The following is a 27,915-nucleotide window of genomic DNA, read 5'->3' as shown; positions in this document are numbered from 1 at the left end:
GCTAGTTGTGTTCATGGCTCCTCCTGCAACATCGACACGGGGCTGAGAGGCTGCAGGGGCAACGCAAAAAAACCCTGTTTTTTTTCTCGATTTATAGGAAGGGTGTAGAATTGCGCAATGTTAAAGAAAAAAACATATTGAATTGCGTCCTAAACGTCGTTCCGACTGCTGTGAAGGGTTTGAATTTTCCTTCGGATTCTCAACACCCCAAATGAACTCCGTCAGAGCCAGCAGCAGACGACCCAGGCGAGTGTCGAGGCCGCGCCCGGTACAACCGGAAAGGAATAACCAGGACAGAGGTACGTTGTTTGATTAAGTAAAATGTCTAAAAGGTGTGCATTTAAAGCGGTGTCACAAAAACAAATTGCCTTTAACATGGTGACAGGTACAGATTGGTAGCAAATAGTGTCAGTAAATTCGTCTTGGGAAACGTCTTTTCATTACTTGAACTGAGGAAATGCCGAGGCTTGTGTTTCCCTAGCGTTCACAGGGCCGCGCTTTGTTCGGCTGCTTTCAGTGGTTGCCTTGGCTGGACAACTATCCATTTATGTTAATGCACACTTGCAGAGTGACACCAGATTCGGTCAAAAAATACAGGCAAATATAAATCCTGCTCTCCCTTTGCTACTTTAGGAACAATTATAATTGGGAAAAGGCAGTATTTGGGCAGTTAGCTGGTCAACAGCTAGCTAGATAATGAGCAAATTGGTATCCCATGATGACGTTTTTGTAGCCAGCTAGCTCTAGCTCGCTAAGCAGCTGCGCCTTTGTCAAAACGATACTTCTAGTAAATTGATCAACTGGCTTGCAAGCTAGGACATTTCTACATACATTTCCTGTCCAATGGTGTATATATTAATACGGTATTATGTATAATCAAAGCGTGTTGTTAGCAAGGAAGCATTTGTTTGTGCGGCACCTTTGTCACCTATCCGTTTGTAGTGTAGCTAGCTGCGACATAGTGAGACAATTCGTTTGGCGTTTCCGGGCGGCCGGCGGTACACCGGTCAACTGCTGCTAACGTCGGTTTTATAACCAGACAGCCAGTTGTGTTAAACTGGGTCCTCCTCCTCAAGTGACTTGTGTCCAGTATGTAATAACGTCACGGTGATTTTCATACTTCTAATGGAACCTTTGCCAGTGAGGGTGAATTGTAGATTTGTTGTGGTTAAAGCTCCCGTTCCAAGTCATTAGCATGTGAATGTTTTAAAACAGGGAGCTGTGTGTTTCTGAAGAACAACAATGCACGTGTTTGTTTTCTAAATAAACCCGGTGTCATAAATTAATATTCGCTTCGATCGTGTTCCGCCAATGCCAATATCTCATTTATTGGGCCCCGTGTTATACAAAACGACTTACCCTAGTTATCAGGTCATCATCACGTCGTTGCGTGACTACAATCAAATACATCAACTAGGAAGCGTTGTGCCTTATGCCAAGTGAATTTCATATGTAAACAAACACTTTTTTTGTAAAAGCTTGAAAGCAAACAACGCGTCTATTCAATAATTACCAACCTATAGATGCAAGAAAAAACGTAGCTCTAACTTGTTTTACAATTTTCTTTGATAAACATTGTTTAAAGACGAGATCTTTCCAAGCTTAGTACATTTGGGAAACTACTTTTATTTCCACGTACTGAAGAGTACAGGTAGGCTACTTCTAGCTTAGCTAGCTAACTAACATTGACTATAATGGCCTATACCTTTCTAATCTACTCTACAGTAATGCATAAGAAAAACACAGTCACAGAAGTAACAAAAACTTGCATTGCTGTGATTTAGAAAATCTTTTTCATTAGCTACCTAGACTATCTGTTTCAGAAGTATTACATGTATGTGCTAGCCTGCTAGCGTGGCCATAAATATTAAGGATGAGCATGGGTGTTTGAATGGCTGCTACTTTCGTCATTAGTCAAATCAATCTCCTCTCTGTGAAGACTGCTGGTGTTGCTAGAAGATGCGGCGGTAGCCTGCTAGGTGCTCAGTGTTTGTAGTGGTTACTGGCTAGTAGTCCGGGAGAATCCCCAGAGCAACAAGGCAACTCCCTTGTGGGGTCGGCACAGACACACTGGACGGAATGTCAGGCTAAAATGGAGCTACATGCACCTGAAGGTAAGGATTGTGGGTGAGGTGATTTTGATTCGGCATTAATCTGCATTAACATGAACTTCAAACAGATTAGAAACCTGGTCATAGTTGCTTTGTGTCAGTTTGGCTTTTAGTCCAGCATCCAAGCTGATTTCTAACTCGTCTAGGCCAATGGGTTTATATTTATATATGGCCGGTGCTTATTCTATACACCGCAAGGGAAACGTTATTGTTGTTTGTGCTTGTTGTTGACAAAGTGCTTGAGAGTTCCCTGGGTGGTGATGGTGGTGGTGGAGAGGGTGTTGGGTGTAGCAGAAAAAAGTACATGTTGATGAAAGGCTGTGTTAGTTCACAGCAGTGCCCCTGTCTTCACTGCACAGGACAGGAATGCCGACGCTCTGCCGTCTTGACATCTCAGCAGCTAAAAACAACACCCTCACTTTTTAGCCATAACATTCCACACTAGGCTAGTACCTGACCTCCATGCACATGGGGTCTTAGTGTGTCTCCTGTGCTGTGGTGTCATGGTAATGGCTCTTAGTGTGTCTCCTGTGCTGTGGTGTCATGGTAATGGGTCTTCATGTCTCTCCTTTCCAGATGAGGACGTCCCCGCAGATATGGTTGCAGAAGAATCCGTTCCTGGAGCTCAGAACAGTCCCTATCAGCTACGAAGGAAGTCTCTGTTGCCCAAGAGAACCGCGTGTCCAGCCAAGAGCAACATGGAGGTAGGACCCCATTACTGGAGGAGGAGGGGGTAATGTTAACATGGATGTAGGACCCCATTACTGGAGGAGGAGGGGTAATGTTAACATGGATGTAGGACCCCATTACTGGAGGAGGAGGGGTAATGTTAACATGGAGGTACAACCCCATTACTGGAGGAGGAGGGGTAATGTTAACATGGATGTAGGACCCCATTACTGGAGGAGGAGGGGTAATGTTAACATGGAGGTACGACACCATTACTGGAGAAGGAGGGGTAATGTTAACATGGATGTAGGACCCCATTACTGGAGGAGGAGGGGTAATGTTAACGTGGAGGTAGGACCCCATTACTGGGGGAGGGGGGGTAATGTTTACATGGAGGTAGGACCCCATTACTGGAGGAGGAGGGGTAATGTTAACGTGGAGGTAGGACCCCATTACTGGGGGAGGGGGGGTAATGTTAACATGGATGTAGGACCCCATTACTGGAGGAGGAGGGGTAATGTTAACGTGGAGGTAGGACCCCATCACGGGGGGGGGGGGGGGGGTAATGTTAACATGGAGGTAGGACCCCATTACTGGAGGAGGAGGGGTAATGTTTACATGGAGGTAGGATCCCATTACTGGGGGGGGGGGGGGGGGGTAATGTTAACATGGAGGTAGGACCCCATTACTGGAGGAGGAGGGGTAATGTTAACATCGAGGTAGGACCCCATTACTGGGGGGGGGGGGGGGGGGCTGTGTGTGTGGTGGTGGAAAGTGTGTGCGTGCACGCAAGTGGTGGTAACTAAAACGTGTGTGTGTGTGTGTGTGTGTGTGTGTGTGTGTGTGTGTGTGTGTGTGTGTGTGTGTGTGTGTGTGTGTGTGTGTGTGTGTGTGTGTGTGTGTGTGTGTGTGTGTGTGTGTGTGTGTTAAATAGAAGTTGTACGTATGTGTGCGCATGTACACATCTTCAAGAAGAAGTGGTAGTAACTATCAAGTGTGTTGTGGTGTTGATGTGTGTGTCTGTGAGGTGTGTTTGTGAGGTGTAGTGTCTGGATGTGTGTGAGGTGTTTGTGGTGATGATGCTTAGCTTCTCTTCTGTCTGCAGGGAGCTTCTACTTCCACGACAGAGAACTTCAGCCACCGAGCCAAACGTGCCAGAGTCTCTGGGAAGTCCCAAGACTTACCAGGTAAACTGTCTAACCCTGGTCCTCAGTCCTAACCCTACCAGGTAAACTCTCTATAGCAGTGGAGTTCCACCCTGGTTATCAGGATTAGTCCTAATTCTAGTCTAAACCCTGCCGTGTAAGATCTCCATAGCAGTGGTGGCTACCAGATAAGAGCAGCTCTCTATAGTATCCAAAGCATTGTACAAGGGGAGATTTTAACCTCCAACCTGATATGCAGGTAAATTCTGTACCATGGAGCTATACCCATCCTGTACTATAATATTATAATAATATATAATATATAATATAGTTTACAAACAAATAATTGGTCTATACTGACCAGTAAGCAGGATAAAATATACTGACCAGCAAGCAGGATATCATATACTGACCAGTAAGCAGGATATCATATGCTGACCAGTAAGCAGGATATCATATGCTGACCAGTAAGCAGGGTATCATATACTGACCAGTAAGCAGGATATCATATACGACCAGTAAGCAGGATATCACCAGAAAGCAGTATATCATATACTGACTAGTAAGCAGGATATCATACACTGACTAGTAAGCAGTATATCATCTACTGACCAGTAAGCAGGATATAATATACTGACCAGTAAGCAGGATATCATATACGACTAGTAAGCAGGATATCACCAGTAAGCAGTATATCATATACTGACCAGTAAGCAGTATATCATATAGACCAATTATCACCCTACGTCACAAAACTGTCAAGCAGGCTCAACTGCGCATGTGGGTTGCAAAAGACAACTTCTCCCCATTCTATTACTCTTGGAGTGTCGTTCAGGTCATCATATATCTCTGGCCACTGGATTGCAGGGCTTGATATTAACGTTTTGAGGCTCTTGGCCTTTGGACAAATACATTTACGTTCACTTGTCTATGCACAAAAGTCACTTGACCCCGATACCCTTAAATAGCCTGTCCAAGTGATAGGGCAAAACTAGCCTGGCTAACGGAGGTCGCTTTCTCAGGCAAATGACGAATGAAACAGACAGGTTAAAGAAATCCGAGATTCTGGCTATCTTCACCTAACTCGTATCTACATTAGGCAGTCCTCCCTGACGTTTCTGGTGTAGAATGGAGTGAAATACAACATTGTGCACACTGCCAGTGAGCGAGTCTGACTGAGGCTAACGTCAAAACAGTGTAACTGGGATGTAGTCTCACTCAGATTGCCAGTTTAAACAAATCAGAAAAATAATCGGACCAGCTGACTAAAGCAGAATTCCCATATCTCTTGAAAGCTTCCCTGCTCGACTTTTTAAATGTAGAATTGACTGTAAAAGTGTAAAATTATGAACTTTGTGACATGACGTGAAGACATGGTTGCCGCTCGACTATGCGGTCTGTACCGGGCGACATTCTCACTCAAATTTCAAGACTTTCGTGACTCAAATCAAAATTCTGATGCGACAGATCATTGGGTAATCGCTTTCTCTCCTTTAGGCATGTCCTCCTCAACGCTTTTGGTCTTTTTAAATCTAACTATTTGTATTATCCGTGTGGTCCTTTTGCCATTTAAAATGCTATCCTTTCCCGGTTTTCTGCAGCCACAGTGCGCGCGCATCCCGATTGTTTACAAACAAATAATTGTAATAACCAGTAAGCAGAATATCATATTATACTGACCAGTAGGCAGGATATCATATACTGACCAGTAAGCAGGATATCATATACTGACCAGTAAGCAGGATATCATATACTGACCAGTAAGCAGGATATCCCTTGCCCGTGTTTCAACGCGCTGTTAGAAGAGGGCATCCACAATGGGAGTTACACTCTTTCAATAGTTTCTAACTGCATCTGCATCCTTTTGTGCAGAAGTTGTAATGTTACGTTTATGTTGTGTATCAAGGATATATGATGATAGACAGGATACATCATAGGACGTGTCCTAGGAGGGTTAGTGTTACCCTAGGAGGGGATTCAGTTTACTGTAGTTCATTTCCTCTTCAGCTTCACCTCTTGCAGGTTTTCTATTTCTGATGTTTCTTCTTCTAAAACATTGATGCAGCATAAGCAGTGTTCTTTTTTCAAGTCATATGTTCATGTTTCATAGACATGTTTTCATGTCATTTTGATTTGGCAAAATAAATTTTCAAAATATTATAATTATCTCCATGATGGGCACTAAGGTGCCCTGAAGTGCAAATGACACCCCCTAATATGAGTACATCCCCCAAATGAAAACACTCCCCCCGAATACGAGTCAACCCCCCCCAAATCGGATGACTTGTTCACCTCCCCCCAATACAAAAACACGCTCCCCCAAATGGAAAACGACATTAAATTAACTCTGAACGGAAAGGGTATGTACTACACTGATGCAGTAGGCTAACTAACAAGTAAATGTCCTGGTGCACGTAACTCTGTCAGGCTATTACATTTTGTACTTCTGTCGATCAATTTCTTATTTCTTGTTAGTTAGACTACTGCATCAAATCAGCGCTGAAGTGTAGTACCTAGGGGTGTGTTTTCCACTTCAGGGCCACCGTAGGCACGCCGCCCTCTGCACACATGCCCCGCCCCCCATACATGCCCTGCACACACCCTGCCCCTCGATAACTTGTTTTTGAAAACCTATCAATGATCGAAAAAACAGTTTTAACAAAAATGCCCACCCCTAGATACAATACATTGCTGTCATAATACGATACAGTGGTGTCGCGGTCCGATACGATTTAGTACTTTTTCCATACAACTAAAAAGTACGTAAAACATAAACCGCTAGCAATATTGCAAAGAGCTTGCTTAGTGTAGCGTGCCTCAGCATATGAAGCGGTAGAGTGGTTCTTGGGGTGTGGGAGGGGCGCAGTGGCCCTGACAACAATATGTCACACAATTTAAGATATCTTTTATTTTCCAAAGGTAATAGGATTAGTCCAACTAATTATCTGATTTGCATGCATACAGAAAACCTTGTCCTGAACTGGTTCACAATGATTACTTGTATTGTTATACCCTTACTCTCTATGATAACCCTATAACGACCAGCTAAATTTGGTTTTGATGATAATGGATGATGCTGAATAACCCCACTCCACCTGGTTGCCCCCAGCAGCGCCAGCAGAGCAGTACCTTCAGGAGAAGCTTCCAGATGAGGTGGTGCTGAAGATATTCTCGTACCTGCTGGAGCAGGACCTGTGCCGGGCCGCCTGCGTCTGCAAACGCTTCAGCGAACTGGCCAACGACCCCATCCTCTGGTGAGACTCTCTCACCTCTTCCTCTCTCCCTCCACTGGCCAACGACCCCATCCTCTGGTGAGACTCTCTCACCTCTTCCTCTCTCCCTCCACTGGCCAACGACCCCATCCTGTGGTGAGATTCTCCCCTCTTCCTCTCTCCCTCCACTGGCCAACGACCCCATCCTCTGGTGAGACTCTCCCCTCTTCCTCTCTCCCTCCACTGGCCAACGACCCCATCCTCTGGTGAGACTCTCCCCTCTTCCTCTCTCCCTCCACTGGCCAACAACCCCATCCTCTGGTGAGACTCTCCCCTCTTCCTCTCTCCCTCCACTGGCCAACGACCCCACCCTCTGGTGAGACTCCTCTCTCCCTCCACTGGCCAACGACCCCATCCTCTGGTGAGACTCTCCCCTCTTCCTCTCTCCCTCCACTGGCCAACGACCCCATCCTCTGGTGAGACTCTCCCCTCTTCCTCTCTCCCTCCACTGGCCAACGACCCCACCCTCTGGTGAGACTCCTCTCTCCCTCCACTGGCCAACGACCCCATCCTCTGGTGAGACTCTCCCCTCTTCCTCTCTCCCTCCACTGGCCATGCCAGTTTGGAGTTGGTTCAACTGGCGAGCCGTCTAAGAACCTTACAAAAACCTTGGCTTTTCCACGGGATAGAGAGCCACCACAGTGCCAGGTCATATGTGACTGTATAAATCTGATCTTTCCCTGCAATGCTAGTGTAACGGGTGAGGCCACGTCTGTTACACTAGCGTCAAGCACACCATTAACAATGGCGCCTTACATTCCAAATTACAATTGAGAATAATAGTAATGACGCAACAGCCTATTTGGATTCTTATTAACATCGAACGTAAAATATAAATGTTAGCCCAAGCGTGTAGCTACCACCTAGCATCGATTACACTGGGAATCGATCACACTTCAGTTAAACTAATCTATTAAACTGTTGTGGAAGTATTCAGATCCGTTACATAAACACTATAGCTAATAAAGGAAGGAATCTCGGTCAAGTGACTTATCATATAAACCAGCGGTCCCCAACCTTTTTTGCGCCACGGACCGGTTTCATGCAAGACATATTTTCACAGACCATCAGGGGCGGACTGGGAGGAAAGATAGGCCCTGGACTTAGATCCAAACTGGCCCACCAGAACCGGTCACCGTATAGGCCTACGCCACCACAGCTGCCCTGCAAATGCTTGCACATTCTGGGTTTGATGTGATCCTAGTTAGCGACTTTCACATCTAATGCGAGCGCTTGAAAAAAATGTGATAGTTTTTGGAGCTTTATGTTAAATAAACATACACGTTTTTCGTTTTTATCGAGTTTATTCTGTGATTTTGTTTGATTGCTGTCACGGCAGAAAATCCCACTTCCAAAGGATGTTGGAAATGGAAGCAGGGTTTACAGTGCTTTTGTTGCGATCTCAGGATTTTCAGCCTTCATCCAAAACATCAGCACAGGCTTCATTGAGTGGTAACATCACCTGTGTCAAGAGGAAGAGACGCGTGTGATAGTTACTGCTCAATGAAGCCCACAAACTTGCAAAAAAATGAGTAAACAAACCTCTTTGCAGAGCTTTTTTGCTCAGGGGAAAAGGCCAGTAGAGAAGGAGAGAATCCGGTAATTTTTCAGAATAAAACGTCTTTCGGACTCTGATAATCAATTAAAAGGAAATAATGTTATTTTATTTTTTCCTGTGCGGCCCGGTACCAAATTGCCCACGGACCGGTGGTTGGGGAACGTTGATATAAACAACCAATTTATTACCTTAAAATCTTAAAACTACATTCCATGACACAGCAACAGAAGTATAAAAAAGTCTAACTGCTCTAGGCTATTGTTATCACAAAACCCGGTACCAAGTCAGTACTCAAACCAAAAAAATTGTAAAATACCAGAATTTCTGAAGTACCGGGTTGCAGAGTTGGACGCTGACAAGCACAGTGTTGCCGAAACAATCTCAACAGAAGTCGCTAGTGGCCCTCTGAAAAGTTGCTAGATTCGCTCATTTTTTGTCACTAGGGAAGGCGAAAAGTCACTTAATCTGCAACGTCGTTAAATTGGCATCACTGGACAAGCAGCTAATGCTGCAGGGTCTCCACTTAAAGTTGTTGACAAGAAAAGTGGAAGAGCCACGTATGGAAATACTTAACTTGTGTTTTGGAGTTTGGGATGGTATATTAACGTTTTGTGCTTGACCAAAAGAGCCCCATGAAGCATTTTTCGTCTACTCTTTCTACTTATAAATTATGTTCAAGTCCAGATATATATTTTTTACCTCTTCATATGATCTCTAAGTCATCTGCTGAGTTAGCGTAATGTCTACACTCAGTCCAGTCTTCACACTTTTCTTTTGCCTTCAGGCCTACATGCATTGTGATGTTATTAATGTTCTGTTGTCATAAGTAGGCTACAGCCTTAGATATTGTATCTTATTGTCAACAAATGAGTTGTTCAGTAATATATATATATATATAGTAATTTTTTTGCTTTGGTATCGAAAATGGTAGAGTTAAATTTCACTGTTATTGGTACCGACTACTGAAATGTTGATACCTTGACAACTTGGGCTGCAACTAACGATTATTTGAATAATCGATTATTCTTTTTTCGATTAACCGATGAATCGGATAAAAAACAAAACAAAAAAGCAATAATTTACAACCCTTTATTCAAAAACAGAACTGACTGCAAATTGACATGGCAAAAAATCTTCAGAATGTGCACAAACAGGCACACAATTTTGGAAAAGTTATTAATATTAGCGTGGATTTAATGCTATTTTCAGAGATGAGCAATTTATTGGAGTTTTGTTAAAAACTTTATTGAAAATTGAAAGGTTGTGGAAGTAGGCCAGACTTTATTAGAATAATCTGGTGTATATTTACGATTTGTTGGCCCAAAAAAAGTTAAGATTTGCGAGGATTAAGCTATTTTCAAAGATTAGTGGTTTTATATCATTTTATTTAAAACTTAAATTGAAAAAGTAAAGGCTGTGGATGTATACCAGACATTGTGAGGACCCTCAGGTGTCTGTTTGAGGTTTTATATTCTTAAAATATTATAAAAGTCTACATTTTTCAAAATGGTATGGGTAGTTTTCACCCGGTCCCCAACGCGACGCTGCAAACTAGCGTCCTCCGAATGTGAGACGAATGTCAAAAATGAAACTAACTTCACCTCGGTCAATTAACACACTTTTTCAATGCATTTAGTGTGGAATGCTCCCACACCTTGGATGACTTAGGTCGTACTGATTTCTCTGCCTCCGCCACGTCTCTCCGATGGTCTTTCCTCTACCTCCGCTCTGCTCAACTAAACTTTTTTTTTTTAATACTCAAACATCTCTGCGACTTATTGAGTGGCGTAGTAGTCGCGGGACACAACGAATCGATAATGACATTTGTTGCCAACGCTTTTAATAATCGATTTAATCAATTCGTTGTTGCTGCTAGTGACAACACTACTCTAGGCTACAGCTGGTTCTCAACATTGGTCTTGTTGGTCACGGTAACCCCACCACCCACAATAGTGGTTCTTACATCTAGACCAGCAATTTTTTGGGACTACGTTGGAACCCGTTTTCCTGGTTCATAGCCGATTATTTGGCCGTCTAGATCCAAAGAACTGGTTTGATATTAGGCACCAGCTTCGAACCAGCAGTCAAATTGCCTTAACCCTTGTCTTATCTCCGGGTCATTTGTGACCCTTCAGTCATTGTGACCCCCCCACGTGTTGCGACAACTTTACCTCATACAAAAATAAAGTGAAGCATTTTCTTTTAACCGTCGGGCTGTCTCAGACCCCCCACAGCGTGAACGTGAAAAGAAAATGCTTTTTATTTGTTTATGTATTGGGCGAAGAGGCATTTGTTTTACGAGTTCGGTTGAAACACGCCCCGTAGTCACAGCCCAACGGAGAGTTTTCAGACTCATATTCTGACTAGAATTATGAGTATGACAACGTCAGGCTAAGGCCCTATTGGTCCCCTAATACTGTATCCAAGTCTCTTTCCCGAAATTCAGCCTTGGTGCAGAATTACAGCCACTACGAGCAGTCCCACAATGAGCTTTCCTTAAAACGAGCTGTTTCTGTTGCTTTAAATACTAACGAGGAGGAGAGAGGTGGCACCATGAGCTGATGTTTACAGCGGATGTATCGCAATGGCTCGTAGCCCCGTTGCTGTAAGATGCCTCGAATTTGCCCATTCTCATCTGATCACCCTGGTTTGCAGAGGTGCACACTCATAATAATTTCAATGAGGGGAAAGGCGGATATTGCGGGCGATATAACACCAACAGCAGAATGGTTATCCAAATAACAAAGAAGTGTACAACACTGGCGTTACAGCGTTTGTATTCACACACATACTTGATGCTATCTACCTTTACATTAGCGACAGTAACTGAGTTGTTAGCAGCAGAGCTAATGTTACAGCCACATTCTAAGGGTAGCAAGCTAGGTAACCATATACACTAAAGTTTCAAAATGATTTAGCATTAGTTGACTTATTTGTCCGAGGTTTGTAGCTGGACCAAGGAAAGTTGGTACTGATCCAGAATTAAATTTCAGACGGTCAGCAGGGCCAGCTTTGTATTGGCTCAGGTTGAGGAAACAGTCGTGGCTGAAATGTTTGGCGCTGACACACAAAAGTTGTGTTGGCGCATTTCCAGAGAAATAAAATTAAGACACTGGTTCTTCAGAGGCTCGGATGAAGGAACTAAAAAAGTCTTCATTTGTACATCCAAACACTGAGCAGCTGTTATGCTTAGTTTGTTTGCAAGCCATGATGTCTCTCGAGGAAAACACGATATCGCACTTGCACGGTCGTAGAGGTCGGTAGGCAATAAACAGAAAGCAGCACTTCAAAACTGGGCAAAAGAACCACCACTACTTTATTTAAACAACTCCAATACAATACAAAATTCAAGTTACAAACATAACAAGATAGTGAGGAAAGATTTGTGCCCCAGAATCAAACTTTCAATCCGCCAATGAAAAGCTGTCCCTGCTGAAATGACAGCAAAAAGTGAGCTAGCTTCCATAGACTTTGCTGTTACCGGTGACTTTGCTGTTACCGGTGCAATATATTATGTTTGGTCACATTTGAGTGGTTGTTGTCAGGGGCTTCTGGTCTCCCACACACATTTAACGCGTAAACGCGTTACATTTCTTATTTTTATTATTTTGTACATGTTTTTTGACATTTTCATCTGAATTTTAAGTGGGGCGGCGCACTTGCGCTCACTATTGACGCACCGCCACTGCTGTCCACCCCTCCTTGGCTCCTCCCCCCTTCATGGATGTTAGGGACTATGTACTGCAACTTATCCATGTGTGAATGCCCTGTCATCCTATGAGATCTGTAAGTTTTTCCAGAAACTGGTTTGTTGCCCTGGTGTGTCGTACTGATGGCGTCAGGGAGTCAGGTGGCTGAGTTGTTAAGGAATCGGCCTGGTAATCTGAAGGTTGCCAGTTCAAATCCTGGCCGTGCCAAATTATGTTGTGTCCTTGGGCATGGCACGTCACCCTACTTGCCTCGGGGGAATGTCCCTGTACTTACTGTAAGTCGCTCTGGATAAGAGCGTCTGCCAAATGACTAAATGTAATGTAAATGTGTGTATGTGTGCCTGAGTGCAGGAAGAGGCTGTACATGGAGGTGTTTGAGTATACGCGTCCCATGATGCACCCTGAGGCGGGAAAGTTCTACCAGATCAATCCAGAGGAGCATGAGCAGGTGAACCCCTGGAAGGAGAGCTTTCAACAGTTGGTAGGTACACACACACACCCCTGCACGCACGCACGCACGCACACCTATACACACACTTACACACACACCCCTACACACAGTAAAAGTGAATTTGTGTGGTGTTTTAGTACAAAGGAGCCCACGTGAAGCCAGGCTTTGCGGAGCACTTCTACAGCAACCCTGCCAGATACAAGGGGAGGGAGAACATGCTGGTAAGGAGGGCTAGCGCTGGTCTGGGAATGTGTTAGTGGTGGGCTAGCTCTGATCTGGGACTGTGTTAGTGGTGGGCTAGCTCTGGTCTGGGAATGTGTTAGTGGTGGGCTAGCTCTAGTCTGGGACTGTGTTAGTGGTGGGCTAGCTCTGATCTGGGAATGTGTTAGTGGTGGGCTAGCTCTGGTCTGGGACTGTGTTAGTGGTGGGCTAGCTCTGGTCTGGTAATGTGTTAGTGGTGGGCTAGCTCTGGTCTGGGACTGTGTTAGTGGTGGGCTAGCTCTAGTCTGGGACTGTGTTAGTGGTGGGCTAGCTCTAGTCTAGAACTGTTAGTGGTGGGCTAGCTCTAGTCTGGGACTGTGTTAGTGGTGGGCTAGCTCTGGTCTGGGACCCTGTTAGCGGTGGGCTAGCTCTAGTCTGGGACTGTGTTAGTGGTGGGCTAGCTCTGATCTGGGACTGTGTTAGTGGTGGGCTAGCTCTAGTCTGGGACTGTGTTAGTGGTGGGCTAGCTCTAGTCTGGGACTGTGTTAGTGGTGGGCTAGCTCTTTGCAGTAGGCTGGCTGGTACTAACGTTGTGTGTGTGCAGTACTATGACACCATCGAGGACGCGCTGGGCGGCGTGCAGGAGGCTCACTTCGACGGCCTGATCTTCGTCCACTCTGGTGTCTACACAGACGAGTGGATCTACATCGAGTCCCCCATCACCATGATTGGAGCTGGTACGCACCCTGTTGCCCTCAGACCCATCAGATTCCTCAAACTGTCGCTCCTAAACAAGATTGTAAAACCAAGTTATCACACAAATTGTTTTAATATTCTTTAATCCAGTATAATATGGATTCCATACTAGTATATACATCGTATGAAGGTTGCATGTATTCTAACTGGTGTTTGTGGTTCAGCGCCAGGGAAAGTGGCAGACAAGGTGGTGATTGAGAACACGAGAGACTCTACGTTTGTGTTCATGGAAGGCTCCGAAGATGCCTATGTGGGATACATGACCATACGGGTGAGATCACCTTGAGTTATGTACTGGGATGGGATGTGGGGGGCTTGACTCTGTTCAGGATTAGGTTGTGTCCATGAAGATCCTGGTCTCAGTGTGTGTGTGTGTGTCCTCAGTTCAACCCTGATGACAAGTCTGCCCAGCACCACAATGCCCACCACTGCCTGGAGATCACCGTCAACTGCAGCCCCAACATTGACCACTGCATCATCCGCTCCACCTGCACAGGTAAACACCTCCATCTCCTCCTCCCCCCTCCACCACCTCCTCACCCTTCTTTTGCTGGCTGTGTGTGTGTGTGTGGAGGAGGAGGAAGGCTGTGGTGGTGTTGAGATGTAGAGTTAGGGGTCCAGGTTGGTAAGGGACAGGAAGTTGTGTCTTTCAGTGATGATTTATTTCCTGTATGTTTCAGTTGGGTCAGCGGTGTGTGTAAGTGGCCAGGGGGCATGTCCTACCATCAAGCACTGCAACATCAGCGACTGTGAGAACGTGGGGCTGTACATAACCGATCATGCACAGGTAACACACACATACCTGACTACGCATAGATCACACTCATGTGTGCGGTTGCTAAGCTCTCTCTCCTCCAGGGCATCTATGAAGACAACGAGATCTCCAACAATGCTCTGGCGGGAATCTGGGTGAAAAACCATGGCAACCCCATCATCAGACGCAACCACATCCACCACGGACGAGATGTGGGGGTCTTCACTTTCGACCATGGCATGGTACACATACACACACACACACACACACACACACACAGAGGGGGAATGTCTTCACAGAGCAGTGTTTTACAGCCTGCTCTTCCTGCCCCTCCCCCCAGGGCTACTTTGAGAGCTGTAACATCCACAGGAACCGCATCGCGGGCTTCGAGGTGAAGGCGTATGCCAACCCCACGGTGGTGCGCTGCGAGATCCACCACGGCCAGACCGGGGGCATCTACGTGCACGAAAAGGGGCGGGGCCAGTTCATAGAGAACAAGATCTATGCCAATAACTTTGCTGGCGTGTGGATCACCTCCAACAGTGACCCCACCATCAGGTTAGTCATCTCCAACAGTGACCCCACCATCAAGTTGGTCTCTGTCAGCTGAGACCTACAGTGTCCCCTGGTTACGGTTAGTTGGTTGTTATCAGAGTGCATCTCGGGCCGTGTATTTCTGTCCAGACCCGACCCTGACGAGGTTACTGGAGCACACTGGCCTGGTTCTCCATCTTCACTAAGAACCAGCTGAAGCTGCCCAGGTGTTCACCCCCGCCAGACACAACAGTCCTGATAACGCAGGTCGCCCCTCTGCTGGTTGTGGTGACCATGGTGACCACATATCCTCATGACTGCTGTCCTTATGTGTGTGTTTCCAGGGGCAACGCCATCTTCAATGGTAACCAGGGTGGGGTGTACATCTTTGGGGACGGGCGCGGGCTGATAGAGGGAAATGACATCTATGGGAACGCTCTGGCCGGTATCCAGATCAGAACCAACAGCTGCCCCATCGTACGCCACAACAAGATCCACGACGGCCAGCATGGAGGAATCTATGTGGTGAGGACACGCACACACCTTACACACACCACAAACACACACACAAGCTAACACATTAAGTCACACCTCTAATGTTAACCCCCCCAGCATGAGAAGGGTCAGGGGGTGATAGAGGAGAACGAGGTGTACAGCAACACGCTGGCAGGGGTCTGGGTGACCACAGGAAGTACTCCAGTCCTGAGGAGGAACCGGATACACAGCGGCAAACAGGTCTGTGTCTGTCTTTGTGTCTGTCTGATTGATCTAAAGCAGGAAAAGCTGTTGGTCTAGACCTACCTGTCTGTGTCCAGGTCGGAGTGTATTTCTATGACAATGGCCATGGTGTTCTGGAGGACAACGACATCTACAACCACATGTACTCTGGAGTTCAGATCAGGTCAGTCTCCACTACAGACTCACAACCCTGACCACCTATGTGTGTGTGTGTGTGTGTGTGCCATGCTTGTGATGTGCTGGGGTGTTCCTGTGTGTTGCAGGACTGGCAGCAACCCTAAAATAAGGAGGAACAAGATCTGGGGCGGCCAGAACGGAGGCATCCTGGTCTACAACTCAGGTGAGGAGTTCCACCTCTGGGCAAATCCCAGTCTGACTGAGGTGTAGTCCCACCTCTGTGCTAATCCCAATCTGACTGAAGTGTAGTCCCACCTCTGGGCTAATCCCAATCTGATTGAGGTGAAGTCCCGCCTCTGGGCTAATCCCAATCTGACTGAGGTGTAGTCCCGCCTCTGTGCTAATCCCAGTCTGACTGAGGTGTAGGCCCACCTCTGGACTAATCCCAATCTGACTGAGGTGTAGTCCCACCTCTGGGCTAATCCCAGTCTGACTGAGGTGTAGTCCCACCTCTGGGCTAATCCCAGTCTGACTGAGGTGTAGTCTCACCCAGGGGCCAGTTGCATAAAAATAGACCTAGTTGTAGGCCGAATCCCAATACTCCCCCTCACCCCTTCCCCCTAGTTTTGCGCGTTCCCGAGAGAGCTAGTAGTGTCCCAATACTCTTTTGAGCTAGGGGTAGGGTTAAGATGAAGGGGTATACACCCCTTAAAACCAAGTAAGATCGGGAGCTTACTTGAAACCTAGGGCTATGTGAATACTGCGCGACTGGCAACAATGGCGGCCAGATCATCCAGAGTCCGATAAATGTAATATTTTCGGCTTAATTCATTGATAAAAAAAGTAAACAAGACAGTCTTGTTGTGTGGTATATACAGTCCTGTACATATATATTTCCAACCATTTTCCTAATTGAAACGTTTCTAAAAATCGCTAGTTTGTTACTCTAATGTTACAGTGCTTATTTGCACAACAGTCCCACGTTTCTCTGACTAGCATGTCTACAATTTTAAGTAAACTCCATTAGCAGCGAATTTAGTTTAAAATCAGTGCATAACATACTTGCTTTGGAGATATCGATACGTGCTCGATGACGTACCCGTAACCAAGTGGCGTCCCATTTCTTAGGCATATATAGCCCTTACTCCTCAGTTTACCCCTAGCCCTTGGACTTTGAAACTAAGTGCTAGGGGGAAGGGGGAGTATTGGGATTGGCCCTTAGACTTAAATGCAACTTTAAGTCCGACTTGCCATAGACACTTCAATTTACCTGTTGTATAAAGCTTTACTATCAGTGACTAACTTAAGACTGACTTAGATAGCCTGTTGCACTTTGCATTATGGGTAAAATAAGACACAACGCGTAAAAAGAAAAGATGGCGGACAAAACAGCAACACCTAACGGCGAAAGATTGATACATTTAAACCTGATGAAAACCTATCTGTTGGAGGAATACAATATTGAAAAAGTTGTCGTATTAACAAATAGTGTATGCCTTTTTAAGCTTTTTCAGTTAATCCCACGCTACTTCCATTTATCAACCAGTCCAACGCAGATGGCGCTAGCGTCAATAAAGCGAGTTATGTTGTCATCTACTCTCGTTTAATAAAATGACATTTAGCGGAAAAGCAGAACCCAGTCAACATTTTCTGCAGTTACAATTAACAAACGTAATTCATTTTGTAATAAATGATGTATAAGATAATGACGTAGCCTACTAACAGATCGTTGGCATAGCAACTCAGCCCTTACCGCAAGGTTTAGCCAGAGGGGAGAGACTTTTCTACCTCAAATTAAGTCAGTCTTACTATTTATGCAACAGACAGGCTTCATTAGACTAGTCTTAACTGACAATTCAAGACAGTCTAATGAACTCTCCCGACAGTACCAGACAATGACCAACAAACACCAACTGCTGGCCCACACTGACCCGACTGTTGGTGTTTGTTGTAGAATGTTGGCGTTTGTCGGGGCAGTGTGTAAGCTGCTTAAGGCTAAGACTAGTCTTAAACTAAGTTTATGCAACTGGCACCAGGGCTTAAAGTATTCCGGCACCATGACGAATTAACTAACTAATAACTAACATTACAAGCCTATCAGAAGCATAGCAGGGCGGGTCCTGGCAACACAGCGTGAATGAGATCCATACGCCACGTTAGCGTTGTCGGTGAAAGCATGGAGCGCAAATTTATGAAGCCTGGGGGATGATGTCCTACCCATAGATAAATGACTCAAAAATGTAATGCGTCTAAAATATATTTTTTGACTGTTACACATGCCATATATCATTGGAAAGCTACAATTCTTGTGATTCTATTGCTGTAAACCATTTGAAGATCAAGTTGCAACAGCAGGTACAATCAACGTTTTTGTCTGACCATGAACATGTAAACAAACTGAAATTAAACAGGGACTACTCACCTCACTAAGGCTTAGAGTTGTCCAGGGATACAAAACATCCCAACTAAAATGGTCTGGTTACATTCCCAATGGTCCAAACAATCCAACCAAGTAAAATATTTTGGCCAAAACACAGTATTACACCCATAAATACCCATGGACTCATGTTGCATCATTCTAAAGTGGTCGCCTGTTGCACCTAGCCTTTCAGGTAAACTACGTTCTAACTTCAGTTCAGATGTAAATATCCCTAGAGTTTTGGTCTCAAAATGGCCACTGCACTCTGACCTTTTGATTGACACCTCATTTCACCCAATAGGAGCTTCCATATCCTGTACATACCCTTCTAAAGCCAACCAGGTGACTCCCACAATCTGTGCGTTCTGCCCCCGTTCTGTCCTTTAATGAAAGGTAGTACTTAGAGCAATTATATCCCATATCCAAATCCCCATTAGTATTTCTGACACACAGCAACTGAAGCATGAACACATTAGAGTGCTTTATCTGAGCCACCTCTGGTCAAATCCCAGTCTGTCTGAGGTCTAGTCCCACCTCTGGTAATCCCAGTCGGACTGAGGTCTAGTTCCACCTCTGGGCCAATCCCAGTCGGACTGAGGTCTAGTTCCACCTCTGGGCTAATCCCAGGCTTGCCTGGTCTGTGGTCTCGTTCAGGTTTGGGCTTCATCGAGGACAACGAGATCTTCGACAACGCCATGGCGGGCGTGTGGATCAAGACAGACAGTAACCCCACGTTGAGGAGGAACAAGATCCACGACGGCCGAGACGGAGGCATCTGCATCTTCAACGGAGGGAGAGGTGAGGCAGCACACATGGATGCAGTGAGAGAAGTGGAGAGGGAGGCAGCATGCAGGGAGGAGATGGAGAATGGGGAGGCGGAGAGGTTTTACAGCATGCGAGAAGTGAAAGATGGGTTTAATCAAAGAACAACCATACCACAACAGGTCTGGTGAGAGAATATTTCAGAAGAAGAGGTGTGTGGTGAGGAGAGAGGAAGTTTGAGGGGGAGGTGTGAGGAGAGGTGTGGTGAAGGAGACGAGAGGAGGTGCGTAGTGAGGAGAAAGGAGGTGTGGTAAGGAGAGGTGTGGTGAGGAGAGAGGAGGTGTGGTAAGGAGAGGTGTGGTGAGGAGGTGTGGTAAGGAGAGAGGAGGTGTGTGGAGAGATGAGGAGGTGTGGTGTGGTTAGGGAGAGGAGGTGAGGAGGTGGGGTAAGGAAAGGAGGTGGGGTAAGGTGAGGTGGTGATGTGATGGGAAGGTGTGTGGAGGGGAGAGAGGAGGTGTGGTGAGGAGAGAGGGCTTGTGGTGTGGTTAGTAGTAGTAGGGCTGTCCCCACTCAGTCGACTAGTCGATTTTCTGGTCGATATGCTCTCGGTCGACTAAGATTTTCAGTCAAGCTGCCGTATGGCAGTGTGAGATCTGATTCCCGCTTGTGTCACCATTGTTAAATTAAATAAATGTTCTACAGAAATTGTTGATTATATTATTTAAAACAAATGAAGCTACTAAAAAAAAATATATTTAAAAGAAAAGGTGTTTTCCCTTTAGTTAATCTGTGCTTTGTTTTGTTAGGTTTTTGCACACAAGCACAATTGTCTGCCGAACTATAAACTCTGCCAAAGCCTACTTTGTTGGTGTTATTAGGCAAAATGGCAAAGAAATCTGTGGTATGGCAGCATTTCATTTACAGTACATTTACATTTGCAAAGTACAGGGTGACTCAAAAAACCTTAAATGCAAACTCTGCCAACGGTTTATTTTTCATAGGCTACATCATATTCAATGTTGAACTATCACCTGAAAACCATAAGTTGGCCTACTTCACTCATGCTAATACGCGCTGGGTTGAAAAATGAATATTCCTATTATAAGAATCACATCCAAATCGAATGACATTATCTTCTCCGGCCAAGACAACACAATCTTTCTCTGTTGCACCGTTCCCCACTCGCCTTCTACGTAAGTTCGCATGCTGCACTTTTTCAGGCAGTGAATAGCGCGCTGATTTGCATGTTAAACAAACAATATTTGTAAATTGTAGTACATTGGTTATTATTTATTATCTATTACAATCAGGCATTTTGTATTATATCGGCACTCGGTAACAACAGGACTGGTGACATCAAATCAAATCAAATTTATTTGTATAGCCCTTTTTACACGCAAGCATGTCACAGAGGGCTTCACATGCGCCCATAGAACTGCCCCTCAACCAACCTAAACCCTCAAGGAAGACAAGGAAAAACTCCCAGAAAAACTCCCACCGGGAGAAAAAATGGAAGAAACCTTGGGAGGAGCAATTCAGAGAGGGATCCCCTCCTCCAGAGACGGGACATGAGGCTCATTATTAGTAATAGCTTATTTTATAGCGGCTGAATCTGGAATGTCCAGCAGCTACATTGAGTCAGATCGGCAAAATGTTTGTACATTCATGTTTGTCGAGTTGTCAATCTCCCTTCTTGCCTATGTATTTCTTTCATATTATCTCTTAAAACAGTGAGGTAAAACATCGCACAAAATGGTTTGATGAAAAACATTGTGACATTTATAGAAAGAAAAAAAAAGTTTCATATTTCGATTAGTCGATTTTCAGAAGTGCTAGTCGAGTTTTGGTCGACCAAAGAAAATCTTAGTCGGGGACAGCCTTAGTGGTTAGGGAGAGGAGGTGCGTACTGAGGAGAGAGGTGTGGTAAGGAGAGGTGGTGATGTGATGGGGAGAAGGTGTGTGGTGAGGACAGGAGGTGTGTGGAGAGATGAGGTGTGGTGAGGGAGAGAAGAGGTGTGTGCTGAGGAGAAAATAGGTGTGTTGACGGTGGTGTTTCTCTTCAGGAGTTCTGGAGGAGAACGACATCTTCAGGAACGCGCAGGCGGGGGTTCTGATCAGCACCAACAGCCACCCCTCTCTGAGGAAGAACCGCATCTTCGACGGCTTTGCTGCAGGTAAGAACCTCAAACAAGGTGGAGGGACCTGTTTACTGGAACACCTCCCTGTTGCCTGGAACAGGTCCCTGTTGCCTGGAACAGGGACCAGGACTTTGGGCCGCATGTCTTGGACACTCGGGTGAGGAGAGGGGCGGAGCTGTCACCTGGTGGTGAGTTGGCTTCGATGGTGGGGGAGGACGCCTGGCAAGCCCAAACGTAATGTGAGGGTCTGCTGGGAACGGCTGGCAGAACCCCCTGTCAGAAGGAGCTTCAACTCGTCTCGGGGGGGGGGGGGGGGGGCGCGCATGTTCCGGGCCTCCATTGTTGAAGCGGTTGACCGGAGCTGCGGCCGCAAGTCAATCGGTGCATGTTGCGGCGGTAGCCCTCGAACCCGGTGGTGGACTCCGGAGGTGAGGGATGCCGTCAAGCTGAAGAAGGAGGCCTATCGGACTTTATTGGCTGGTAGGACTCCAGAGGCAGCTGATTACCGGCAGGCCAAGCGGAACGAGGCTTTGGTGGTGGCAAAAACCATGGAGAATGACTTCCAAACAGCTTCAAAATGGTTCTGGACCATCATCCGGCGACTGAGGAGGGGGAAGCCCCCCTTTGACAGTGCTCTGTCAAAACTGTATACGGTGGGGATGGTGCGCTGCTGACCTCGACGGGGACGTCCTGGATCGGTGGAAGGAAAGTATGGAATACTTTGAAGACCTCCTTAATTCCACCAACACGCTTTCCGACGTGGAGGCAGAGTCTGGGGACATCGGGGGGGGCCCTTCTATCTCTGGGGCTGAGGTCGCTGAGGTGGTTGAAAAGCTCTGCGGTGGCAGGGCCCCTGGGGTGGATGAGGTCTGCCCGGAGTTCCTCAAGGCTCTGGATGTTGTAGGGCTGTCTTGGTTGACACGATTCTGCAACATCGCGTGGACATCGGGGACAGTGCCTCTGGACTGGCAGACGGGGGTGGTGGTTCCCCAGAGGGTGTGCTCCAACTTTAGGGGGATCACACTCCTCAGCCTCCCTGGGAAAGTCTATTCAGGGGTCCTGGAGAGGAGGGTCCGTCGGATTGTCGAACCTCGGATTCAGGAGGAGCAATGTGGTGGTACTGGACGTGGAACAGTTGACCAGCTCTATACCCTCCGCAGAGTCCTGGAGGGTACATGGGAGTACCCAACCAGTCTACACGTATTGTGGATTTGGAAAAGGCGTTCGACCGTGTCCCTCGGGGGCTCATGTGTGGGGGGTGCTCTGAGAGTACGGGGTACCGGATTCCCTGATCGGGGCTGTCCGGTCCCTGTACGACCGGTGCCAGAGTTTGGTCCGCATTGCCGGTAGTAAGTCGATTCCTGGTGGGGGTTGGACTCCGCCAGGACTGCCCTTTGTCACCGATTCTATTCATTACTTATATGGACAGAATTTCTAGGCGCAGCCAGGGCGTTGAGGGGGTCCGGTTTGGTGACCTCAGGATCGGGTAGCTGCTTTTTGCAGATGATGTGGTCCTGTTGGCTTCATCGGGCCGCGACCTTCAGCTCTCACTGGAGCGGTTTGCAACCGAATGTGAAGCGGCTGGGATACGAATCAGCACCTCCACATCTGAGGCCATGGTTAGTGACTGGAAAAGGTTGAAGTGCCATCTCCGGGTCGGGGAGGAGATCTTAACCCAAGCGGAGGAGTTCAAGTATCTCGGGGTCTTGTTCACGAGTGAGGGAAGAATGGAGCGCGAGATCGACAGGCGGATGGGTGCGGCGTCTGCAGTGATGCGGGCTCTGCATCGGTCCGTCGTGGTGAAGGAGCTGAGTCGAAAGGCAAAGCTCTCTATTTACCAGTCGATATACATTCCTACCCTCACCTCACGAACTATGGGTGGTGACCGAAAGAATGAGATCGTGAATACAAGCGGCCAAAATGAGCTTTCTCCGCAGGGACGCCTCCCTGGTGAAGTGTTTTGGGCACGTCCCACTGGGAAGAGGCCCCGGGGAAGACCCAGGAAATGCTGGAGGGACTATGTCTCTCGGCTGGCCTGGGAACGCCTCGGGGTCCCCCAGGAAGAGCTGGTGGAAGTGGCCATGGAGAGGGAAGTCTGGGCCTCCCTGTTTAGGTTGCTGCCCCCGCAACCCGACCCCCGGACAAGCGGTAGATAACGAACGAACGATACGCCAAAACCCAAGTTAGATATGGATAGTAAAACTCAGACTGATCCCTTTCGCTCATTTTGAAATTTTCGTCAGAGGGAATTACGGATCCGTATTGAGCTGTGAGTAGGTCAACGCTCGTACTGTCGTTGCCTTTAAATAATAGCCAGTAACGTCTTGTTTTACATATATACAAAACAATTATTGTACCGTGATTTATACCATAACCGTGATATAAAATTACTCATACCGCGATAGAAGATTTTGGCCATATCGCCCACTCCTACCGGTAGCTGATCCCTGTTTACTGAAACAGATGCCTGGTTATTTGAACAGATGCCTGGTTATTTGAACAGATCCCTGGTTACTGGAACAGATCCCTGGTTACTGGTAGCTGATCCTCTCATGCTCCTCCTGCAGGTATAGAGATCACCAACCACGCCACAGCCACTCTGGAGGGAAATCAGATCTTCAACAACCGCTTCGGAGGACTGTTCCTGGCATCTGGTGTCAACGTTACCATGAAAGGTAGACAGGTCATGAACCCTGACACTAACCCTAACTGACATGATTAATTTGGCATGGGTGAATTTAGACACCATATTGCAGCATATATATCTGAGGTGTGTTGGATGTTGTTGCACCTGAAGGGCTCAGCTAGAAATTAATATCCTGTACATGACCCCACCCACTCCTGTCGCCCCCAGATAACAAAATAATGAACAATCAAGATGCCATTGAGAAAGCTGTGAGCAGAGGTCAGTGCCTGTACAAGATTTCCAGTTACACCAGCTATCCAATGCACGATTTTTACAGGTAAAAATCTCCCTGTCCATCCTCCCTCACCCTGCTGTACAAACCCCCCTGAGCTGCTGCTGACAGCTCCCAATGCCCTCTCTACAGGTGTCACACCTGCAACACAACAGACCGCAACGCCATCTGTGTGAACTGCATTAAGAAGTGCCACCAAGGGCACGACGTGGAGTTCATTAGGCACGACAGGTCAGTCCTCACCTCCTCACCAAGGACCCCTCACTTTCTCACCCAGGACACTCTCACCCCCTCACCCAGGACCCTTCACAGGGCTTGAAATTGACCAGCCAATAATATTTTTTACCGGCCAAAATGAAACCTGGCATTTCAGACGTACTTTGAAATAGTTTGACAAACAACCTTTAGCTATGATTTTAATATCATTGTAAATCACTCTCAGAATGGATTAAACAAAGTCAACCAATTTCACTTTTTGAAATATTTTATTAATTCAGGGGCTTCCAGGGGCCTACTACTCCTCTTGCTCAGTGTGAGATGGGTTGTCCTTGTCCATGAGGTTTGGTCTTTGCATCGGACCAGCTGGCTAAAAGCAGAATTCCCATAGCTCTTGACATGCCCTGCTCGACTTTTTTGGTGTCAAACTTTGATTGTAGTAGTAGTAGTAATTGCCCGAGCTGTAAATTATGAACTTTGTGACATGATGCGACCAAGAAAGAGACATGGCTGCAGCCTAGTAAGATTAAGTGGTTTATCTGGCGACGCACTCACTCAAATTTCAAGACTTTCGTGACCCAAATAAAAATGTTGAAAAATGTGACAGATCAATGGGGAATTGCTTTCTCTCTTACTGTATATGCTGTCATCCTCAACCAACCTTTTTTGTCTTTTTGAATCTAACCATTTGCATTATCCATGCCATTCTCTAGCTGTTATAAAGCCTATCTTCCCGGTTTTCTGTCACCTAGATGCGCGCACAGCTGTTCGTGTTGGCGTTACGAGCTTTTTTTAAACCATGACGGGCGCGGTAGTTTACATTTACATAACATTTATAGTCATTTAGCAGACGCTCTTATCCAGAGCGACTTACAGTAAGTACAGGGACATTCCCCCCGAGGCAAGTAGGGTGAAGTGCCTTGCCCAAGGACACAACGTAATTTTTGCGCGGAGGGGAATCGATCCGGCAAACTTCTGATTACTAGCCTGACTCCCTCACCGCTCAGCCATTTGACTCCCTAGTTGGGAGCTGTACTCCGCAATTTCACTTGCCAAATGGCGGAGCATCGGACACAATTTAGTCGCCAGCCCAATTCTCGACACCGGCGCGTGCCGATTTAGAGCCCTGATTCCTCACCCAGGATCCCCCACCCTGTGTATGATAATTGTCCGTCTTACACACAGAAAGTTGTTTCATCAAGGGTGGGATGAAGTTCCACCAGGACAGTTAAGTTCCACTGTAACAGTGTAGTCATGACTGTGTGTCCTCTGCAGGTTCTTCTGTGACTGTGGAGCGGGGACTCTCTCCAACCCCTGCACGCTGGCCGGAGAGCCCACGCACGACACGGACACGCTGTATGACTCGGCGCCCCCAATAGAGTCCAACACGCTGCAGCACAACTAGGCTGCACACCTGCCTGGGAGAGGAGGAACAGCCGGACATTCACATGACAGTTCAGTTTCACAGAACGTGTACAGATGACTTTTAAAACAAGAGGCCGAGCAGAGGAAGAGAGGATCTATTTAATACGTTCTGCTGTGGACACCACGCCCCCCTGCCCCACTCACACCTGCAACACATTTGGCTGAAAGATGGCCATGTTGTCAGGGGCTGAGGATGGAGACATGGTGACTCAGGTTATTATGGGATGTTGGGCAGCCAGGCTGTTGGGAGGGGGGTTAATGGGGGGGGTGTGACCAGACAGGAGACATGGCCATGACACAATGCTTCCATCCGTCTCCAGGCAACTGTTGCGCTGGTATATATATATGTACCCTCTCTCTCCCCTCTAGCACTTCGGGTTTTCTTTTTTTAAGGAAAAAAAAATGTTGATATTGATTTTAATGCTCATGTAGTTTTGTATTTTCATGCAAAAATCTTAATGTACTTGAATGTCTTTTATTTTATTAAATGTGTATTATAATTTTTTTGGTTATTACACCCTAGACTTGCTGTAATTGTACTCATGTCACAGTGTCTAAGTTCTTTCTATGAAAGAGAACAGAAAAAAAGAATAACACTAAATCTTTTCTCCAGCAATGTTGATGTTTTTGTGTGGGACTCTGAAATAAGGGAAATACGTTAAGATTTAAATTCTTTGGATGGTGTGATTTCATAAGACTTTGCACCAAACCAGAGCCTCAGTCCGGAAACCTAGCCCCAGCCTGATACCCTCGTCCACCTGAGGCGCGCTCTCTTTTCATTAACAGGGACACTTTGTGGCAAAGTTTTGTTGCTGGGGAGTGATACACATGCTTTGGGGAGGTGGAGGGAATCTGGGGGGTGATGCGCACATGCTCTGGGGAGGTGGAGGGTGCTGAGCGCTCCATCCTGTCCAGAAGAAGCTCCACACCGCCGAGACACGACAGGAAGTCTTGTGAAATCAGTGCTGACCCGTCTTCTGAAGATTCCTCTTAACGTTAAGTTAAATATTGCTGGAGATTGTTCCCTCCCCATGCTGAGATGAGTATCTGTACGTTCCATTGCTTTCTCCCTGACCATCCATATGTATTGGTGACTGTGCGTTCTCATACAGCCTGAATTGTATGCATGACCATAACATTAGACTTAATATATTGTGAAGTATTCAATAACCATTATGTAGATGCTAGTGTGAAAAAGGGTTTAATTTCCTAGAGGAAAGTGGACATTTTTAAAAATAAACTTTATTAGATCATTACAGTGTTGTGTTAGTGTTTGGGAGAACACAGTGGGGGAAAAACAAGAATACAAAAGTTGATCTAGAACAGGTCACCTCCGCACCGAAGGAGGTCAGGCCCCTCCTACAGATTGCTGATAGTCTCCACCAGTGAGGAGAAAAGGAGGCCGTCCACAGCGGCCTGGTCTGCATACCGGCACAACTTCCTGTCGGACATGACGGGAATAACTTAATTCTCCAACGCATACAGTATCATGCATCCAGGGCCGTACGCAGGCCCCAAAAAATACTGAGGTCATGAGTCAGAACTTCTAGGCGGGTTCGGGGGCATGCTCCCCCGGATTTTTTTTAAATTACATTATTTAAATATGGCCATTTTCTCTTATTGAGTATTAAGGAGCAAAAACATCATCATTATGACATTTGAATATGGGGCGGTGTGGAGCTTTTGAAAGTTTGAGGTAAACATGGGGCATTCTGAGGCTTTTTGAAGGACCTTTATGGGACTCATGAAGTAAGGGCAAGTTACCACAATTTTTTTTAAATTATTATTATATGGCAACGACGGTACGAGCGTTTTGATTGGATAACGGGTAGTCACCCCAGCGTGTTGCCCTCCTCGCCGGTCAATACGGATCCGTATTGCCCTCTGACGTCAGCTTCAAAATGAGCGATATCGACGAGTCAGCTGCTGAGTTTTACTATCCAGATGATGCTGAAAAGCTTTGTCATCGAAAGTGAGGATGAAGACCAGACTCTTTGAATCACTTGTGTCGTTATTTTGTG

General features: G+C 46.4%; 2 protein-coding genes across 5 annotated transcripts in view; one reads left to right on the top strand and one right to left on the bottom strand.

The window, feature by feature from the left end:
• Window positions 1-27,147, top strand: LOC124474136 (F-box only protein 11). Of its 4 annotated transcripts, XM_047030039.1 has the most exons (23): window positions 228-299; window positions 1,940-2,114; window positions 2,688-2,815; window positions 3,886-3,967; window positions 7,035-7,179; window positions 12,817-12,946; window positions 13,054-13,137; window positions 13,722-13,854; window positions 14,038-14,144; window positions 14,258-14,369; window positions 14,554-14,660; window positions 14,732-14,869; window positions 14,968-15,185; window positions 15,506-15,686; window positions 15,774-15,896; window positions 15,977-16,062; window positions 16,163-16,239; window positions 19,090-19,233; window positions 21,261-21,371; window positions 23,903-24,010; window positions 24,190-24,298; window positions 24,386-24,484; window positions 25,745-27,147. In XM_047030039.1, the coding sequence occupies exons 2-23, from the start codon at window positions 2,093-2,095 to the stop codon at window positions 25,872-25,874; spliced, it is 2,574 nt and encodes an 857-aa protein (XP_046885995.1). In that variant the 5' UTR covers window positions 228-299; window positions 1,940-2,092; the 3' UTR covers window positions 25,875-27,147. The 4 variants fall into 4 exon arrangements, 3 of the variants coding, with proteins under 3 accessions (XP_046885994.1, XP_046885993.1, XP_046885995.1); XR_006956787.1 differs by lacking the exon at window positions 1,940-2,114 and having other exon boundaries at window positions 1-299; window positions 24,190-24,240; window positions 25,745-25,830; XM_047030038.1 differs by lacking the exon at window positions 1,940-2,114 and having other exon boundaries at window positions 1-299; window positions 7,038-7,179.
• The window catches only part of msh6 (mutS homolog 6 (E. coli)), a 35,752-nt gene continuing 34,953 nt past the window's right edge, over window positions 27,117-27,915 (bottom strand). Inside the window, exon 11 of the mRNA XM_047030035.1 lies at window positions 27,117-27,335. Within this exon, the coding sequence (XP_046885991.1) occupies window positions 27,254-27,335 (82 nt within the window). The 3' untranslated portion in view covers window positions 27,117-27,253. The remainder of the gene's footprint in view (window positions 27,336-27,915) is intronic.

The sequence above is a fragment of the Hypomesus transpacificus genome, chromosome 11 (assembly GCF_021917145.1).
Source record: "Hypomesus transpacificus isolate Combined female chromosome 11, fHypTra1, whole genome shotgun sequence".
NCBI lineage: Eukaryota > Metazoa > Chordata > Actinopteri > Osmeriformes > Osmeridae > Hypomesus > Hypomesus transpacificus.
The sequence above is the reverse complement of the archived record's forward strand: the minus strand, read 5'-3'. Positions and strand labels throughout refer to the sequence as shown.

What these genes read in the sequence shown, in the direction of transcription:
- LOC124474136 (XM_047030037.1), top strand. Translation starts at nt 212, where the DNA reads ATGAACTCCGTCAGAGCCAGCAGCAGACGACCCAGGCGAGTGTCGAGG. An exon ending in AGGGGAGGGAGAACATGCTG is followed by an intron (nt 13,138 to 13,721) that starts GTAAGGAGGGCT and finishes GTGTGTGTGCAG; the next exon opens with TACTATGACACCATCGAGGA. An exon ending in CCAATGCACGATTTTTACAG is followed by an intron (nt 24,299 to 24,385) that starts GTAAAAATCTCC and finishes CCCTCTCTACAG; the next exon opens with GTGTCACACCTGCAACACAA.